General features: G+C 41.1%; 1 protein-coding gene across 1 annotated transcript in view; it reads left to right on the top strand.

Moving 5' to 3' along the window:
• nav2a (neuron navigator 2a) overlaps positions 1 to 18,270 on the top strand; it is a 331,375-nt gene that overhangs the window by 181,973 nt on the left and 131,132 nt on the right. Inside the window, 2 exon segments of the mRNA XM_034163924.1 lie at positions 3,784 to 4,102; positions 10,460 to 11,183. Coding sequence (XP_034019815.1) covers positions 3,784 to 4,102; positions 10,460 to 11,183 — 1,043 coding nt within the window.

Genomic DNA, 18,270 nt, shown 5'->3' with positions numbered 1-18,270 from the left:
ATGTATCCTTCCCTTGACATAAATAAATGATAAATGGACTGCATTTGTATAGCGCTTTTCCATCTGCATGACGCTCAAAGCACTTTTTAATCATATCTTAGATCTTGTTCTGACTTATGGTATGGAAATAGAAGACTTAACAGTATTCCCTGATAACTCCCTTCTGTCTGATCATTTCTTAATAACATTTACATTTACTCTGATGGACTACCCAGCAGTGGGGAATAAGTTTCATTACACTAGAAGTCTTTCAGAAAGCGCTGTAACTAGGTTTAAGGATATGATTCCTTCTTTATGTTCTCTAATGCCATATACCAACACAGTGCAGAGTAGCTACCTAAACTCTGTAAGGGAGATAGAGTATCTCGTCAATAGTTTTACATCCTCATTGAAGACAACTTTGGATGCTGTAGCTCCTCTGAAAAAGAGAGCTTTAAATCAGAAGTGTCTGACTCCGTGGTATAACTCACAAACTCGTAGCTTAAAGCAGATAACCCGTAAGTTGGAGAGGAAATGGCGTCTCACTAATTTAGAAGATCTTCACTTAGCCTGGAAAAAGAGTCTGTTGCTCTATAAAAAAGCCCTTCGTAAAGCTAGGACATCTTTCTACTCATCACTAATTGAAGAAAATAAGAACAACCCCAGGTTTCTTTTCAGCACTGTAGCCAGGCTGACAAAGAGTCAGAGCTCTATTGAGCTGAGTATTCCATTAACTTTAACTAGTAATGACTTCATGACTTTCTTTGCTAACAAAATTTTAACTATTAGAGAAAAAAATTACTCATAACCATCCCAAAGACGTATCGTTATCTTTGGCTGCTTTCAGTGATGCCGGTATTTGGTTAGACTCTTTCTCTCCGATTGTTCTGTCTGAGTTATTCTCATTAGTTACTTCATCCAAACCATCAACATGTTTATTAGACCCCATTCCTACCAGGCTGCTCAAGGAAGCCCTACCATTATTTAATGCTTCGATCTTAAATATGATCAATCTATCTTTGTTAGTTGGCTATGTACCACAGGCTTTTAAGGTGGCAGTAATTAAACCATTACTTAAAAAGCCATCACTTGACCCAGCTATCTTAGCTAATTATAGGCCAATCTCCAACTTTCCTTTTCTCTCAAAAATTCTTGAAAGGGTAGTTGTAAAACAGCTAACTGATCATCTGCAGAGGAATGGTCTATTTGAAGAGTTTCAGTCAGGTTTTAGAATTCATCATAGTACAGAAACAGCATTAGTGAAGGTTACAAATGATCTTCTTATGGCCTCGGACAGTGGACTCATCTCTGTGCTTGTTCTGTTAGATCTCAGTGCTGCTTTTGATACTGTTGACCATAAAATTTTATTACAGAGATTAGAGCATGCCATAGGTATTAAAGGCACTGTGCTGCGGTGGTTTGAATCATATTTGTCTAATAGATTACAATTTGTTCATGTAAATGGGGAATCTTCTTCACAGACTAAAGTTAATTATGGAGTTCCACAAGGTTCTGTGCTAGGACCAATTTTATTCACTTTATACATGCTTCCCTTAGGCAGTATTATTAGACGGTATTGCTTAAATTTTCATTGTTACGCAGATGATACCCAGCTTTATCTATCCATGAAGCCAGAGGACACACACCAATTAGCTAAACTGCAGGATTGTCTTACAGACATAAAGACATGGATGACCTCTAATTTCCTGCTTTTAAACTCAGATAAAACTGAAGTTATTGTACTTGGCCCCACAAATCTTAGAAACATGGTGTCTAACCAGATCCTTACTCTGGATGGCATTACCCTGACCTCTAGTAATACTGTGAGAAATCTTGGAGTCATTTTTGATCAGGATATGTCATTCAAAGTGCATATTAAACAAATATGTAGGACTGCTTTTTTGCATTTACGCAATATCTCTAAAATCAGAAAGGTCTTGTCTCAGAGTGATGCTGAAAAACTAATTCATGCATTTATTTCCTCTAGGCTGGACTATTGTAATTCATTATTATCAGGTTGTCCTAAAAGTTCCCTAAAAAGCCTTCAGTTAATTCAAAATGCTGCAGCTAGAGTACTGACGGGGACTAGAAGGAGAGAGCATATCTCACCCATATTGGCCTCTCTTCATTGGCTTCCTGTTAATTCTAGAATAGAATTTAAAATTCTTCTTCTTACTTATAAGGTTTTGAATAATCAGGTCCCATCTTATCTTAGGGACCTCGTAGTACCATATTACCCCAATAGAGCGCTTCGCTCTCAGACTGCAGGCTTACTTGTAGTTCCTAGGGTTTGTAAGAGTAGAATGGGAGGCAGAGCCTTCAGCTTTCAGGCTCCTCTCCTGTGGAACCAGCTCCCAATTCAGATCAGGGAGACAGACACCCTCTCTACTTTTAAGATTAGGCTTAAAACTTTCCTTTTTGCTAAAGCTTATAGTTAGGGCTGGATCAGGTGACCCTGAACCATCCCTTAGTTATGCTGCTATAGACGTAGACTGCTGGGGGGTTCCCATGATGCACTGTTTCTTTTTCTTTTTGCTCTGTATGCACCACTCTGCATTTAATCATTAGTGATCGATCTCTGCTCCCCTCCACAGCATGTCTTTTTCCTGGTTCTCTCCCTCAGCCCCAACCAGTCCCAGCAGAAGACTGCCCCTCCCTGAGCCTGGTTCTGCTGGAGGTTTCTTCCTGTTAAAAGGGAGTTTTTCCTTCCCACTGTAGCCAAGTGCTTGCTCACAGGGGGTCGTTTTGACCGTTGGGGTTTTACATAATTATTGTATGGCCTTGCCTTACAATATAAAGCGCCTTGGGGCAACTGTTTGTTGTGATTTGGCGCTATATAAAAAAATTGATTGATTGATTGACTTTACAATAATGCCTCACATTCACCCCAATGCAATAGGGGATTAAAGATCTTGCACAAGGGCCCTTAGTGATTTTCTAGTCAGGTTGGGAATTGAACCGTGGCTCTTCCCGTCTCAGGCCCAACTCCTTAACCACCAAACCATCACCTCCCCATAACCTTGACATGTCAAAAAACACTGACTGAAAAGTGACAATTTAGCAATCGTGCTTACATTTTTATTGTCCCATTACTTATAGGTTTTGAAGATGGAGGGACTATGTATAATAATGGCTGCAATTCCAGAACAGTTCATACACTGCTATTGTTACAGTGCATCCAGAAAGTAGTCACAGGGCTGCACTTTTCCCACATTTTTTTAATGTCACAGCCTTATTTTATAATGGATTTTTTTTTCTAAATTCTACACACAGTACCCCATAATGACAGTGTGAAAAAGGTTTTTGAAATTTTTGCAAATTTGTAAAACAACAACAACAAAAACATCACATGTACATAAGGTTTTGCCATGAATCTCAAAATTGAGCCCAGGTGCGTCCTGTTTCCACTAATCATCCTTTCTGTCGCTTAATTGGAGGAAATTCAGTTGAATGGACATGATTTGGAAAGACACACACCTGCCTGCTTGTACTTGGGATTCATTTCCCACAGAACATAAAGTTGAATAATTTCCAGCACTTTAGAAACATTTCAAAGAAACTGCAAACGGCGCAGATGTGTGTCGGATTATCGAGTGTGATGGTGGTGGTCATAAAACTGTACGATTTTTACAGCCACTTGGCAGCGTCCCATAAAAAATATTGCTTTCTTTAGCAGTAACAAATCTGTGTGTGTGTGTGTGTGTGTGTGTGTGTGTGTGTGTGTGTGTGTGTGTGTGTGTGTGTGTGTGTGTGTGTGTGTGTGTGTGTGTGTGTGTGTGTGTGTGTGTGTGTGTGTGTGAACAGCCTGTGACAGATGCTGAGAAGCACTCAGCCTCCACGGCAATGCACCAGGCCTGGTCTGGAGACGAGGTGAAGAGGCCAGACAGCGGGTCAGACGGCGGGGTCAGGATGGAGACGGGTTCCAAGTGGAGCCGCCGTAACCCGTCTGACATCTCTGACGAGTCCGACAAGGGCAGCTCAGGAAAGAAGGCGGCCTCTGTGTCTCACACGGGCTCCTGGAGGAGGGGCATGAGCGCTCAGGTGGGGGTGACTTCCCCACGGACCAAAAGCACCAGCAGCACAGGTTCCGCCAGCTCCGTCGGCCTCAAGGCACACAGCGCAGGTAAGATCCGCTTTATGGTTTGCACACGCTACACCACCTCACCCACAGGCAAACATGTGCCTGCTTCACACCGTGCAGACTGACCTGTGAATGCGTCCAGGAAACAAAACAAATGCTTCTTGCAGATAAGGGACTTCCTTGCTTATATAGTATGGCTATTTTGAGGAATTTGTTACAGATACATTTGTGGTTACTAATAAATATTAATATGAAGTCATACAGGGCGGTATCCTGTAGGGGTGCCTGAAAAAATCGATTCACGTCTGGATTAGCGATTCTTATTTATTACGATTCTGAATCGATCCAAAATGTCCAAGAATCGATTTTTAAAAAGCATTTTTTTAAACATTTTCTTACTTACTCGCTGCGTGTACTGTTTGTCAGGCAACGGCCTCCGTACTACAGCGTCCCCGCGAGGGGAGGGTCCGGCATGCTTCAAACATTCGTGAGCTGCAGCTTAGCATGGTGGACGAAGAGCTAATTCAGCCAGCACCATCTTTGCTGAAGGCAAATGTTTGGGCGCATTTTGGATTTTATTATTTGCTGCGTAAGAAGGAGTTTGACATGACTTACGCAGTGTGCAAAATCTGCAAAATGAAAGTCAAGTACTTCGGAAACACTTCAAATCCGCAAGCCCACATGCTACGCCATCACCCGGAGCTAAAAGAACGGAGCAGCGGTATCTGCTGACTGACCAATGCTTCGCTAAACTGTCAGTCAACTCTGAACGAGCAAAGCAGATAAGTAAATTTACATCTAGAATCACTTGATTAACCTTGTAAAGCTGCATTTTCTTAAACATAAACATTTTTTAAGTAATATAACTATTTCTCAGAGCTCTTTCAATCGAAAATCGATTCTGAATCGAATCGTCACCCCAAGAATCGGAATCGAATTGAATCGTGAGTTGTTGTATGATTCACATCCCCAGTATCCCGCCTCTCGCCCAATGACTGCTGGGATAAGCTCCACCCCCTATGACCCTTAATAGGGAATAAGCTAAAACGTATCTGTTAACATCTGAAAACTGTATTCTACCGAAGATTGCACATGCTTTCCATGGGATTGTAGATGAATATAACATGTCCAAAAAGCGTGTTTTGAAAATGGATGGATGGATGGGGGAAGACATGCATCACCTTTCTAATGGTCACATGACCTTTGACACTGAATGACCTTGTAAGCTGAAACTCAGGATCACAAGTGTTTAACTCAGTTTTGGAGCTGTTAGGCATTAAATATGTTGGAAGTGTTTTGTGTTATTCAAGGATAAAGTGGTTGAAACGTGTACAACATTTGAGTACATGTCAAGGTTACACAGAAGCACATATTATGTTGCACTCTTTTTTTCTCTCCTTTTTTACGTGAGCAACCTGCTGTGTTCACTGATTTTTGCATTCTAAACGCCTTATAACCAAACCTCCAGATTTGCCTGGTGTTTCTGTTAGAGGTGCCCCCACTCCCCAAAAATCACACACTCTTAATACTGAAGAGTTGTGCTGCAGTTATCTGGAACTGCATGAGTGCGCAACCTTGCAGGCATTCTTTGTGTATGTTTGCGAGTGCGCTCACTGTGCATGTGCTATAACCAAAACACGGACGCTGTGCTCGAAAGAAGCCTTGATGTCAGTCTCCTGTCCGTGTGAGTAATGAATCCACCTGGCAGGCAATAAGAGTTGTATGTGAAAACAAAACAAAAACAGTATGCACAGAGTATGTGTCTGTCTACCTGTGTTTTATTATTAATTTAAAGGGGTCATGTGGCATAAAATCTGTTTTTATGTTTACATACGTTTTGGGTTTTGTGTCAAATATCTCCAAAGTCCCATGATTCTCTGAGCGTGCCTGCAGAAATTCTCTTGCTATAAGCAAAGTTTGTACCTGAAAGGGTGATTGGTTTGACATAAGTCCAAATTGCCCCAGTCTGTGTAGATTGGGAGTAATATGCAGCTTGTACTTTAATTTTTCAGACTGCTTTGGTTTTTAATTTCATTAATGCATCTTGACATGAATCATTAATGCTTGAATGTGGGTTTGGCTGCTCAGTCACTTTGATGCCAGGTTAAAATTAAAATACAATGCAGAATGTCTGTTTTTGAGCAGAATGTATATGTGTCTGTGTATATCTGTGTGTATACATGCCAGTGTTGATAGATTCACTTTTGGCTGCCCTATTTAAATTTCCTCTGGACATGTTATATTAATCTACAATTGCATGAAAAGCATGCTGCACTCTTTGGCAGAAGACAGTTTTCAGATGATAACAGATACATTTTAGCTTTGTAGCAATGAGGGGACTTTGAAGCAAGTCCCCTCGAGCAAAGAACTTGAGGGGACTTGATCGAAATGCATAAAATTTTGCATGGCTTTGAAAATGTTAACTTTAGTGTCTTCTTCGAAATGAGAAAGTATGCTGGCCTTAGAGGCCATGAACTGAGCCTGGAAGTAAATAGATCGAGGTTGAATGTGAGAAAAAAAATTTCTTTAGCAATCGAGCTATTACGGTTTGGAACAGTTTACCATCTGAAGTAGTTCTCTCACCCAGTATCAATGCTTTTAAAGCAAACTATGATTTGTATTATAGTGTAAATGCCACCAGGTTTTATAATTGTTAATAACTGTTTTATTGTAACTTTTAATAATATGATGTCATTATGTATATTTATATATACAATATTTTTACACAAAATGAATTATGAATTAAATGTGCTATTATAAAGCACAGGCATTAGCACATAGACTGCACACAGTACTGCTGATGCCCAGTAGCTCCCTTGTCATAGTGCTGTGTTCTAATTGCCAATAACGTGGTGGATCATTGTGTTTGACACAATGGCAGAAACTTTGTCCTGCTGTAGTGATGAATCTGGCCCAATTTTCATATTTTTGGAGTTGGGAAGGCAAACACAGGCAATGAGAGTCCGTCCTAAATATCCCATAAGCTCGTTCTGGTCTCAAAGGCCAAGGAACCAGAGATCTGAATGTCACTGAGAGAAACGGGGAGCAAAAATTCGACTTATGTGGCGTTTTTTCAGGAAAAACGTGTTGGCCGTCTGGTGACCTATATTAGCTCGCCTTTAATGTTTATGCTTTTGTCATTCACCCGGACAGACTCGCCTTCCTTTCTGTCATTCCATCAGATTCTTAGGTGTTTATTTTCACCTTCATTCCTGCTGTTTATGAAGTGAACCTTTAAAGACACCCAGACGTTCAAGGATTCATCAGTAACCGTGAGGCAGTCAGATTCTGTGGACATTTTTAAGTCAAGACTAAAAATGTATTTTTACTCCCTTTCTTATGAATAGCTTTTATTTTGTATCTGTTTTATTCTTTTAATTGTGTATTTGAATCTTTTAATTTACGCACTCATTTTAATTTTGATTTTGAACTGTTGTTTGTGAGGCACCTTGAGGCAACTTTTGTTGTGATTTGCCGCGTTATAAATTGAATAAGTTGAATTGAATTTAAATCATGGCTGCCACCTCCGACTGACAAAAAGCCTCTTCAGCATGTCGGTGCCCACCAGATTTGTTGGCTGCCTGTGCATGTTTTTCTGTTATTTTAAAGAGCTTGAGCCTTCTTTCTAAAATTCCCGTTAGGTTAATATGATTCTATTCCTACAGTGACTCTGGATTCCACCAGGTGCAGCTTTGGAACATTGCATGTGTGCATGGACGCAGCTTCGGATTCCACCCACAGCATATTTTATTTTAATGATTGAAAACACATTTAATAGTCATGTTTTGATTGATGTATTTTCTATACCCACTGACTCCAGTCAAGGGTCATGGGGGGGGTTTGGCTAGAGCCTTTCCCAGCAGTAAACCAGATTTCCCAGAGGGAACCCATTCGAACACGGGGAGAAAGGACCAGGTGGGAACCGATCCCACAACAATCTTACCATGAGGCAACAGTGCTAACCACCAAGCCACTGTGCCGCTCATCATGTTTTAATGTAATATTAGATTCAACCTGTACTATTAACACCCTTTATGGCAGAGACAGTAAATGGTAAATGGACTGCATTTATATAGCGCTTTTCCATCTGCATCAGACGCTCAAAGCGCTATACAATAATGCCTCACATTCACCCCGATGTCAGGGTGCTGCCATACAAGGCGCTCACTACACACCGGGAGCAATAGGAGATTAAAGACCTTGCCCAAGGGCCCTTAGTGATTTTCCAGTCAGGCGGGGATTTGAACCCAGGATCTTCTGGTCTCAAGCCCAACACCTAAACCACTAGACCATCACCTCCCCTAAATCTGCCATTTTTTACTTTCTGTGATTTTGCACGGAAAACGGTGAACGGAATCATGATGTTAGTGCACCCCTTGAGACCCAGGGGTGCACTGATCTATTATTTTGGATCAGTATCTGTGCAACATTTGCATATTCATGACATGTCGAAAAGTCAGAAAATATGAGCTCCAGCTCAGAAAAAAAACTATTTGAATATTGTTTTTTTTTTTTTGCTTAGAAACCCTGGCAGAAATTCAGTCCTAATGATTTATTCAACTTGACGTCATAAGAACTACAATCATGGCGTCGTCCATTTTAACTCTTGAAACAGTAATATTCCAAATGCCATTTTCATGATCAAATTATTTACTTTTCTCCGTGATATGTTTGTGTTCTTCATATATTTGTGAGGTCGCCTGTGTTATTGGTTTTGCAAAGACATCTGCAGTAACTGATACTGTGAAATAGAAATACACTCATCTGACACATTTTCCATCTTACTCATCCACAACAAGCAGTGGTAACAACTTATTTGTGTGTTTCTTGTAAAGACAACAACAAAGCTTGAATATGTAACTGTGTGCGTCCATATCGTTTTAAGAGTTCATCAAGTGAACACATGGTTTTAGGCACTCGGAAGTTGCAAATTTGGCTTTTCTGAGTCGTCTGGAATGCAGCATTAGTATCTAACGCTGCACATTTCTAGCACAATAATGTTACATCGAGGCTGGATGTCCCCAACTTCACTATATGTCCTTGTGAGGCGCTATGAAGCACTGGATCATGACACAGTTGGACTCGGTGAATGCAAGCTTCAGATATTTCAGGTCGATGCCGGACTGCCAGATTTGTTCAAGTTTGATGTGCAACTGCAGACTGTTTACATTTATTTAAATCACAAACACTGTAGTTTGATTTCAGGTGCTTTGGCTTTTATGAATCAACTGTTACTCATTTAGTTTACATGGAAAGTCTTAGTCTTTTCTTGTTAACAAGTTAGAGCGGAGTTGTTTCTGCTGCAGCGGCAGTTGGTTTTTTTTTTCTTGTGTTTTGAGTTTAATGGCAGTTGTGTAAAAAGTTATTGGGCAGCACAGTTTCGTTTGGGGGCGGGTGCTACAGAGGTAAAATATGACGCCTGTGACGTAATTTCTCTACTTCCGGGGACAGAAACACGGCACTTCCTCTGAGTTTTTGTAAAATTACACGCAAAGTGAAAATGCAAAGAAAAAGTGACTATGTGGTGGAAAGTGGAGGTGTTGTGGTTTGTTTATGACCCGGTGCTCAAACGTGTCGAGGCGGTTTTGCAGGTGAGAGAACACAGCTACTCTGGTTAGCTGCGTAGGCTAACACTTACCGACACGACGTCTTCCATTTGGCTCATCTTCCCTCCTCCACTGGGAACCAGAAAAAACTGCACTTTTCACGACTGCTTCGGTGATTGCAGCCAAAAACAAAACAGCACATTTTCCCGTGTGAAGTTGCTGTGTATGTATTGCACAACGGCAGCGGCTGTCCCCATAAGTGGTCAGATCCTGCGATATCACACAGGGTTCAGTACAGACTGCGCATCCCTACTGAAGCTGCCAGAACGATGTCTGTTCCAGACTGTTGTCGGCATCTTTAACCCCTGGAAGTAACCTGCATCAGACTCATGTCAAAATCCAGGGGAAGTCGCATACCGTCTTTTGCGTCATGATACGGAATTCAGGGATAAGTACCGGTACAGGCCTCAGGGTCTATATCAGAGTCTATGAAAAGCTCATTAAAAGCCTGCTAACGAGTCTTTCATTGGATTCAGGTGTGTTGTTGCAGGGAGACAACTAAGAGTGTCAGGAAGGTAGATCTCGAGGACTGAACTTGGGCACCCCTGGTCTATAAAGTACTTACTACTTTTTTGTCCAAGACTGGGGTTGAGCGAGTAGTGAAGGTTGCTCTCAAACCAGAAGGTCATTGGATTGGATGACTCTGAGTCATTTGAGTTAATTAAACCTGAATGTTTTGAGGCAGTTGCCTCAGTTTTTTTTTTTTTTGTTTTTTTTTGGTGGGGGGTTACCGTAAAGCACTATCATGCAGAAGTTTCACCATTTCTCCTTTCCGATGTGGTTTCTTCTCCAGGTAAGACTGATGACGTCAAGGTGTCAGAAAAGGGATGTCTTTCTCCTCGTTCCAATGGCCTCCATCGCTCGCCCTCTGATGCAGGACGTAGTAGCGGTGATGAGGCAAAGAAACAAGTCGTTCCTTCCAGCCGGACACCATTGACCAACACCCTCACGCAGACTGTGTCAGACCCCCACCCGCAGACACACACCCTTACCTCACGCACTCCTACCAGTACCTTTGGTTTCAAGAAGCAGGGCTCTGGGCTTGTAACCATGGTTACCGCCAGTGGCGCCACCATCACCAGTGGCTCAGCCACCCTGGGGAAGATTCCCAAATCTGCAGGGCGCTCGCTAGCAGGGGGTCTGAAGGCAGGCGAGCAGGAAGGTGGGTCAATGATGGGTCACCATGATGACAGCTTCCTTCCTGTTAGTGCCCGCTCCACCTTACAGTACCGAAGCCTTCCCAGACCGAGCCGCTCAGGGGCAGCTGTCCGCAGTGGAAACCGCTCTTCCACCAGCAGCATCGAAGCCGCTGTTCTGTCGGTCAACTTGCATGGGAAACCGTTTATCAGCACCGCCAAGACCAATGGCTCAGGGATCCTGCTGGCCAATCAGACGGATCGGGAGAAGGGGGTGCCTGACATCGACAACCTGAGGAGCGGAGTCATAATGCAGAGTGGAGGCACCGCGACTGTTCCTATGGCGGGCAGGCAGCAGGTCTCCTCACCAACACTCCGCAGGTAAAACATACACACACACACAATATTCATGCACAGATATGACTGACCAAGGCACCAATGAGGACTGCAGTTATATAGCGCTTTTCCGTCTGCATCAGAGGTGATCTAGGGTGCTGCCATACAAGGTGCCCATTAGACACCGGGAGCAACTAGGGGATTAAGTACCTTGCCCAGGTGATTTTCCGGTCAGGCTAGGGGTATCCTGTGGCATTCCCAAGCCAGCTGGGAAATATAATCCATCCAGTGTGTCCTGGGTCTTCCCCAGTGTCTCCTCTCAGTTGGACGTGTCTGGAAGACAACTAGGGCGCATCATCATCAGATGCCTGAACCACCTCAGCTGGTCCTTTCGATGTGAAGAAGCAGAAGCTGTACTCCAAGTCCCTCCGAACGCTGTCCCAGAGTGTAAGCCCAGATAACCTGACAGAGAAATCGTGTATCCGCAATCTTGTTCTTTCGGCCATTACCCTAATTTCATGGCCATAGGGGAGGATAGGAGCATACATCAACAGTCTTGCCTTCTGGCTCAGCTTTTTCTTCACCAAGACGGTCAGGTATAATGTCTATAAAACATCAGACGCAGCCCCAATCCATCTCTCGATCTCACACTCCAACTTACCCCCACTCTTGAACAACACCCTGTCATCGTACTTAAAGGGCATATTAAATTCCAGTCAACACTATCTTTTAAAAAATTATATGCCAGATTATAAATCATTTCTTCCCAGTCTTTACCTTGTGCAGGCCCTGAAATAGGTGATAAAAGTAAAATAAGCCAGAGTGTGTCTTAAAAAATGCATAACAGGTTCACAGCCGTTAAGCTGCCTGAATGTCTTTCCGCCTGTATCCAGTTACAGTTTCATATTTAGACTTAAGCCGGTGTCACAGACCAAGCGGCCCCCCTAAAAATCGCGGCCCCCCCCCGATGACATGGTTCATGGATTAACACCTTGTTTCTGCTTCAAACTGCACTCCAGTCATCATACATCTCAGAGTCAGATATCTGAAGCTTTAGCACAACAATCATTTCTACATACAGTGGCTTGCAAAAGTATTCGGACCGTTGGTATTTCATGCATTTTAATTTATTTATGCCATTTCAAATATAAAAAGTAAATCAGGCTTCTTAGTATAAAACTTTCTAAAATTATCTTCCTTAAACTCAAAGTCAAACCAAATCTCTACAACTTCATATAAATTAATTAAAAATATAAGAGCCAAGATGACAGGTTACATAAGTAATGGGCCCCTTTGATATAATACCTGGAAATAACCTGTTTTATTAGCCACTTTTCTTCAGACAAGTCAGGGGATGGATACATGAACATTTCCAAGTCACTGAATATGTCTTAGACTTTACATCAATTATGAAGTAATACAAACAGTATGGCACTCTATGGTAAATCTGTGCAGAGTAGACAGTTCTCAAAAACCGAGTGACTGTGCAAGAAGGAGAACAGTGAGGAAAGCCACCCGGACAACCCAGAAGAAGTTACAGGTTTCTGTACCTGTGACTGGAGTGTGTTTTGCATTTTGTATCACCAGTTACACAGCTTCATGATGAAGTGGAGCAGAGGAGGGTTTTGTTAAAAAGAAGAGCTGAAAGTTCAGCTACAATTTGCCAGAATGTATATCTGTGATGCTTTGGTGAAAGAAAATCCTACTGTGATCCACTTCATCATGAAGCTGTGTAACTGGTGATACAAAATGCAAAACACACACTCTGCACAATTTCTCCAATCACAGCCACTGAAGCCTGTAACTTCTTCTGGGTTGTCTGAGTGTCTTGGTGGCTTTCCTCACTGTTCTCCTTCTTGCACAGTCACTCAGTAACCACTTAAAGCGTTAAACATTTAACTGGCATATACAACCCCTGGCAAAAATTATGGAATCACCGGCCTCGGAGAATGTTCATTCAGTTGTTTAATTTTGTAGAAAAAAAGCAGATCACAGACATGACACAAAACTAAAGTCATTTCAAATGGCAACTTTCTGGCTTTAAGAAACACTATAAGAAATCAGGAAAAATAATTGTGGCAGTCAGTAACGGTTACTGAAAAATATGGACTCACTCAATTCTGAGGAATAAATTATGGAATTACCCTGTAAATTTTCATCCCCAAAACTAACACCTGCATCAAATCAGATCTGCTCGTTAGTCTGCATCTAAAAAGGAGTGATCACACCTTGGAGAGCTGTTGCACCAAGTGGACTGACATGAATCATGGCTCCAACACGAGAGATGTCAGTTGAAACAAAGGAGAGGATTATCAAACTCTTAAAAGAGGGTAAATCATCACGCAGTGTTGCAAAAGATGTTGGTTGTTCACAGTCAGCTGTGTCTAAACTCTGGACCAAATACAAACAACATGGGAAGGTTGTTAAAGGCAAACATACTGGTAGACCAAGGAAGACATCAAAGCGTCAAGACAGAAAACTTAAAGCAATATGTCTCAAAAATCGAAAATGCACAACAAAACAAATGAACAAATGGGAGGAAAATGGAGTCAACGTCTGTGACCGAACTGTAAGAAACCTCCTAAAGGAAATGGGATTTACATGCAGAAAAGCTAAACGAAAGCCATCATTAACACCTAAACAGAAAAAAACAAGGTTACAATGGGCTAAGGAAAAGCAATCGTGGACTGTGGATGACTGGATGAAAGTCATATTCAGTGATGAATCTCAAATCTGCATTGGGCAAGGTGATGATGCTGGAACTTTTGTTTGGTGCAGTTCCAATGAGATTTATAAAGATGACTGCCTGAAGAGAACATGTAAATTTCCACAATCATTGACGATATAGGGCTGCATGTCAGGTAAAGGCACTGGGGAGATGGCTGTCATTACATCATCAATAAATGCACAAGTTTACGTTGATATTTTGGACACTTTTCTTATCCCATCAATTGAAAGGATGTTTGGGGATGATGAAATCATTTTTCAAGATGATAATGCATCTTGCCATAGAGCAAAAACTGTGAAAACATTCCTTGCAAAAAGATACATTGGGTCAATGTCATGGCCTGCAAATAGTCCGGATCTTAATCCAATTGAAAATCTTTGGTGGAAGTTGAAGAAAATGGTCCATGACAAGGCTCCAACCTGCAAAGCTGATCTGGCAACAGCAATCAGAGAAAGTTGGAGCCAGATTGATGAAGAGTACTGTTTGTCACTCATTAAGTCCATGCCTCAGAGACTGCAAGCTGTTATAAAAGCCAGAGGTGGTGCAACAAAATACTAGTGATGTGTTGGAGCGTTCTTTTGTTTTTCATGATTCCATAATTTTTTCCTCAGAATTGAGTGATTCCATATTTTTTTCCCTCTGCTTGGTCTAAAAAGTAACCGTTACTGACTGCCACAATTTTTTTTCCTGATTTCTTATAGTGTTTCTTAAAGCCAGAAAGCTGCCATTTGAAATGACTTTAGTTTTGTGTCATGTCTGTGATCTGGTTTTTTTTCTACAAAATTAAACAACGGAATGAACATCCTCTGAGGCCGGTGATTCCATAATTTTTGCCAGGGGTTGTATACAGTAGTGTTCCGAATAATAGTAGTGCTATGTGACTAAAAAGATTAATCCAGGTTTTATTATTGTTATTTCTTATTGTTACATGGGAAACAAGGTACCAGTAGATTCAGTAGATTCTCACAAATCCAACAAGACCAAACATTCATGATATGCACACTCTTAAGGCTATGAAATTGTATGAAATAAATGAAAAAAGTAGAAAAGGGGGTGTTCACAATAAAAGTAGTGTGGCATTCAGTCAGTGAGTTTGTCAGTTTTGTGGAACAAACAGGTGTGAATCAGGTGTCCCCTATTTAAGGATGAAGCCAGCACCTGTTGAACATGCTTTTCTCTTTGAAAGCCTGAGGAAAATGGGACGTTCAAGACATTGTTCAGAAGAACAGCGTAGTTTGATTAAAAAGTTGATTGGAGAGGGGAAAACTTATACGCAGGTGCAAAAAAGTATAGGCTGTTCATCTACAATGATCTCCAATGCTTTAAAATGGACAAAAAAAAAAACAGACGCGTGGAAGAAAACAGAAAACAACCATCAAAATGGATAGAAGAGTAACCAGAATGGCAAAGGCTCACCCATTGATCAGCTCCAGGATGATCAAAGACAGTCTGGAGTTACCTGTAAGTGCTGTGACAGTTAGAAGACACCTGTGTGAAGCTAATTTATTTTCAAGAATCCCCCGCAAAGTCCCTCTGTTAAATAAAAGACATGTGCAGAAGAGGTTACCGTTTCCCAAAGAACACATCAACTGGCCTAAAGAGAAATGGAGGAATATTTTGTGGACTGATGAGAGTAAAATTGTTCTTTTTGGGTCCAAGGGCCACAGACAGTTTGTGAGACGACCCCCAAACTCTGAATTCAAGCCACAGTTCACAGTGAAGACAGTGAAGCATGGTGGTGCAAACATCATGATATGGGCATGTTTCTCCTACTATGGTGTTGGGCCTATATATCGCATACCAGGTATCATGGATCAGTTTGGATATGTCAAAATACTTGAAGAGGTCATGTTGCCTTATGCTGAAGAGGACATGCCCTTGAAATGGGTGTTTTAACAAGACAATGACCCCAAGCACACTAGTAAATGTGCAAAATCTTGGTTGCAAACCAACAAAACAGCAGATGCTACTTTTATTGTGAACACCCCTTTTCTGCTTTTTTTTTAACTAATAGCCCAATTTCATAGCCTTAAGAGTGTGCATATCATGAATGCTTGGTCTTGTTGCATTTGTGAGAATCTACTGGTACCTTGTTTCCCATGTAACAATAAGAAATATACTCAAAACCTGGAATAATCTTTTTAGTCACATAGCACTACTATTATTCTGAACACTACTGTATGTATATATATGCCATGTTTAAGCCAAAAACAGAGGACCAGGAACAAAAAGACAATGTCCATAACATAACTGGATAAAAAGTCAGGAAACAAGCTGATGGTTAGGGTTTGGGGAAGGGGTGGGGGTTAGAAATGATAAAATAAAATAAAAAATGCATCATTAAAATGTGACTCATTTCATGACGGGAGCACGAAAAAAGCATGAGACTACTGCGGGACAAAGCACTTTAAGCTCCAGTAATCATACAGTTGCAGTAAATGGTACGCGGCGGTGAGTAGGTGTTACATGTGGGGGCTTGCTTCCACACACGGACTCGCAGAGGTGAAATCAGGCCGCTGTGGAAGGAAAGCGGGACTTCAGCTTCCGAGCCCTCAGCCGGAGTAACGGGAGCTGGTTCTTACCTCAGCGCCGCGCGCTCATTAACGCGGGGCAGCGATATCTCTTCAGAGACATTATGTGCTGCCATTATCCAGTCACCACAGCCCAGCGTTAAAGCCTAAACCTGGATTAGGAGACAAACGAGTCTGTGTGTGTTTGTCTTGACTCACATCTGAGTGCTGACTCTACCTTTCCTGGCCACCAGCCTGCAACTGTCTCGCTTCCAAGAAGAAAGAATTATTCTATTGTTTTTGACCTGCTGCTGCTGCTGCTTCTGCAAAAAGCAAACAGTTTGCGAACTATTGCATCAACAACATGAGAGAGGAATAAATGTAATTAAAAATATGTGATCTTTGTATTTTTTTCTAACATGGACAGACTTGTTTCTGCTCTGCTTCCATTTCACTGGTGCCATTATTTTTGTGACTAAATCTTACAATTTTTTTTTTTATCAAACTTTGGGCCCTATTTTGACAATCTACAGCATGGTGCACAGTCTATAGTGAGTGGTACATGTGCATTTGAGGTGTGTACACCTCCACTTAGTCTCTTAATTAATGCTGGGTGTGTTTTGGACGCAACATGATTTAAACCAATCAGCTTTAAGAGCCGGGTCGAACCTACAATATTCCTGTTTTGACTGCAGAGTCTACAGTTTTTCTGGTGAGGATGTAAGGCACCAACGTGCACAGGTGGCTCTTACAAGGTGCCACCAAAGCTGTGCCAGCAGTGCAGTTCGGTTGTGGACTTGATCATTCAGTCTGACATTGATTACCTTCAGTATTCATTGTTCCTACAATAAATTGATGCAACCCAGTTTAAACAAGTTCAGGTGTTTGATGATACTTATTAAAAAAATAGAAGAAGAAAGCTTTAGTCACAAAGACTGACAGTACAGGTGAGACTGAGTCTGTGTTCTAGTTTAAAGTGATTTTTAGTCAATTTAAACATTTTCAGTTTGCTTCAAAGCTACAAATCCATTCTGGGAAATTTAATATCAAATCACACACTCACAGAAATATTTAACCCTAACCTTTAAGATTTATGTAATTTTATTACATGACAAATTCCCATTTACTTTTTTTTAGATAATTTTAATACAAACCTACCAAATAAACCTTATATGATGCATATTCATTACTGTAATAAATCCTATTAATTTGAAATGCATAATCCTCAGCTTTATGTATTTAGTATTAATAAAATATAATTACTCTAAATCAATAATAATGACAGTATTTATTTAAAAATACATAAAGTATATTGTTTGAATTGCATAATAATTATGTTACCTATACAACATAAATGGCATAGGTAACATAATTCACATTCACACATTCACAGGGGGCTCTGATACCAAACATACTGACAAGTGCCAAATATTAGGTTTCTATTTGCAATAAATACCTTTGAAATCTTCAGTAATTTTATGCATTTTGTCAAACAAGCCTGTTGGGCCAACTTTTTACATACATAGCTCATATGACACGTAGTGTTTTGAAAATCTGTGACTTGGACTAATTTGTCCTGTAGAATAAAAAAATGGAATCAAAATAAGTGTATTTTATAAACTTTTTCCACTGCAAGACCCTGAAAATATCCTAATTCAAAATTTGAAATGAAATTCCCTTTCAGAGCTTCTCACTCAAATAGTAGGCTTGATGAAGCACTCGGGATTTTTTTTAAATGCCTCACATTCACCCCAATGTGAGGCTGCTGCCATACAAAGTGCTCACTACACACTGGGAGCAACTAGGGGATTAAAGACCTTGCCCAAGAGCCCTTAGTGATTTTCCAGTCAGGCTGGGATTTGAACCAAGGATCCTCTGGTCTCAACTCCAGCGC

The sequence above is a fragment of the Thalassophryne amazonica genome, chromosome 2 (genome assembly GCF_902500255.1).
Source record: "Thalassophryne amazonica chromosome 2, fThaAma1.1, whole genome shotgun sequence".
In the NCBI taxonomy this organism is placed as follows: Eukaryota; Metazoa; Chordata; class Actinopteri; order Batrachoidiformes; family Batrachoididae; genus Thalassophryne; species Thalassophryne amazonica.
This window is presented reverse-complemented; position numbering and strand designations above follow the sequence as displayed.